The 1,225-nt window shown below is 62.0% G+C and overlaps 1 protein-coding gene across 1 annotated transcript in view; it reads left to right on the top strand.

The window, feature by feature from the left end:
• Positions 1-1,028, top strand: part of EMIHUDRAFT_457383 (hypothetical protein) — a gene marked incomplete at both ends in the record, with an annotated part of 4,339 nt that extends 3,311 nt beyond the window's left edge. The window contains one exon of the mRNA XM_005778581.1: positions 888-1,028. Within this exon, the coding sequence (XP_005778638.1) occupies positions 888-1,028 (141 nt within the window). The remainder of the gene's footprint in view (positions 1-887) is intronic.
• Between the last annotated feature and the right edge of the window lie 197 nt (positions 1,029-1,225).

Here is a 1,225-nt window from a genome sequence, read left to right as displayed (position 1 = left end):
CAGCGAGACGGCCGCGACGCGAGCGATTTCGGCGGGGCTGTCGCAGCGAGCGAGGACGCGCTCGAGGAGCTCGGTGGGGAGGTCGAGGAGGCGGGCGGGCGGCGGCGTGTCTGGCGAGGGAGCGGCGGCGGAGGAGGAGGTGGCGAGGCGGCGCGAGCGGCGCCGCGGCGGGGCAGACATCGCGAGAAAAAGAAAAAAATCGCCGCTGCACCCGTGTCATTTCAGAGTCGCTCCTTTTCTTTTGAAAAGGTTCAACGCTCGCCTCCTCCACAGTCAAAGACATGCACGCCACCGTGGATTCCCTCTGGACTTTGGCCGCAGACGCGTTGCACCCGCATGACGCAAGTCTTTGAAAAGTTACCGATGTCTTCCTCAGAGTCCCTCCTTTTCTTTTGAAAAGTTCGCCCTCCGAAAAGGAGAGTTTTCCGGACCATCCCGCCCTCCGGGCATACTCCGCGAACTCCCACACACGCCGATACACGCGCGGCCGGCGCCTCTCATACCCCCGTCTCCACACACACCGCGTGAAAACCGCGCGTACACGTCCCCGCGCGCACGCAAACACACGTGCAGCGCAAATAAACCTGTGCCATGCGTGCGAAAGCCCTGTGCTAGCGCCCCATGGATCTCCGCGGCCATCCCGCGCCGCGCGCCCGCACGCCAGCTGCGCGCCCCTCCAGCAAAAGTTTTCGTTTACGCTAACCCGAATGCATCCGCCCACGTACCCACGCTCGTAACCCACACCGCCGTGCAAACCCGAGTGGATAGCCATACCACCCCCCAACAGGCCAGGCCACGCACGAGGCAAACGTCTTCGCCGGTGCGCCAGCCACCAGCACCGTGGGCACACAGCGAGAAACCACAGGGCGAGAGAGGCCGCCCACGAGGCCCTCAACAACCTCGGCCCGATCTCGGCTCGATCTCGGCTCGACCTCGGCTCGATCCTTGTTGGTGATATTCGCTACCTCAGCGCTATCTCGACGCTAGCTCGAGAGGCCGACGCCCAAATCGTGGCTCAGCGCGACTAGCTGCGCGTCCACCTACTCACAGCCAGAGCCGTGAAGAGACGCCGTCCACACCTGCACAACGCGAAGAGAGCCGCCAAACCACCCGCTCCCTCTGCCCTGGGTCGACCAGCTCCAAGGCTTTCGCGCGCTACATATCTCCTTCTCTCGCATTTATAGCTCTTTTTTTTTTTTCTTTTTTTTTTTTTTTTTTTTTTTTC

Source organism: Emiliania huxleyi (assembly GCF_000372725.1).
Source record: "Emiliania huxleyi CCMP1516 unplaced genomic scaffold EMIHUscaffold_242, whole genome shotgun sequence".
NCBI lineage: Eukaryota > Haptophyta > Isochrysidales > Noelaerhabdaceae > Emiliania > Emiliania huxleyi.
The sequence above is the reverse complement of the archived record's forward strand: the minus strand, read 5'-3'. Positions and strand labels throughout refer to the sequence as shown.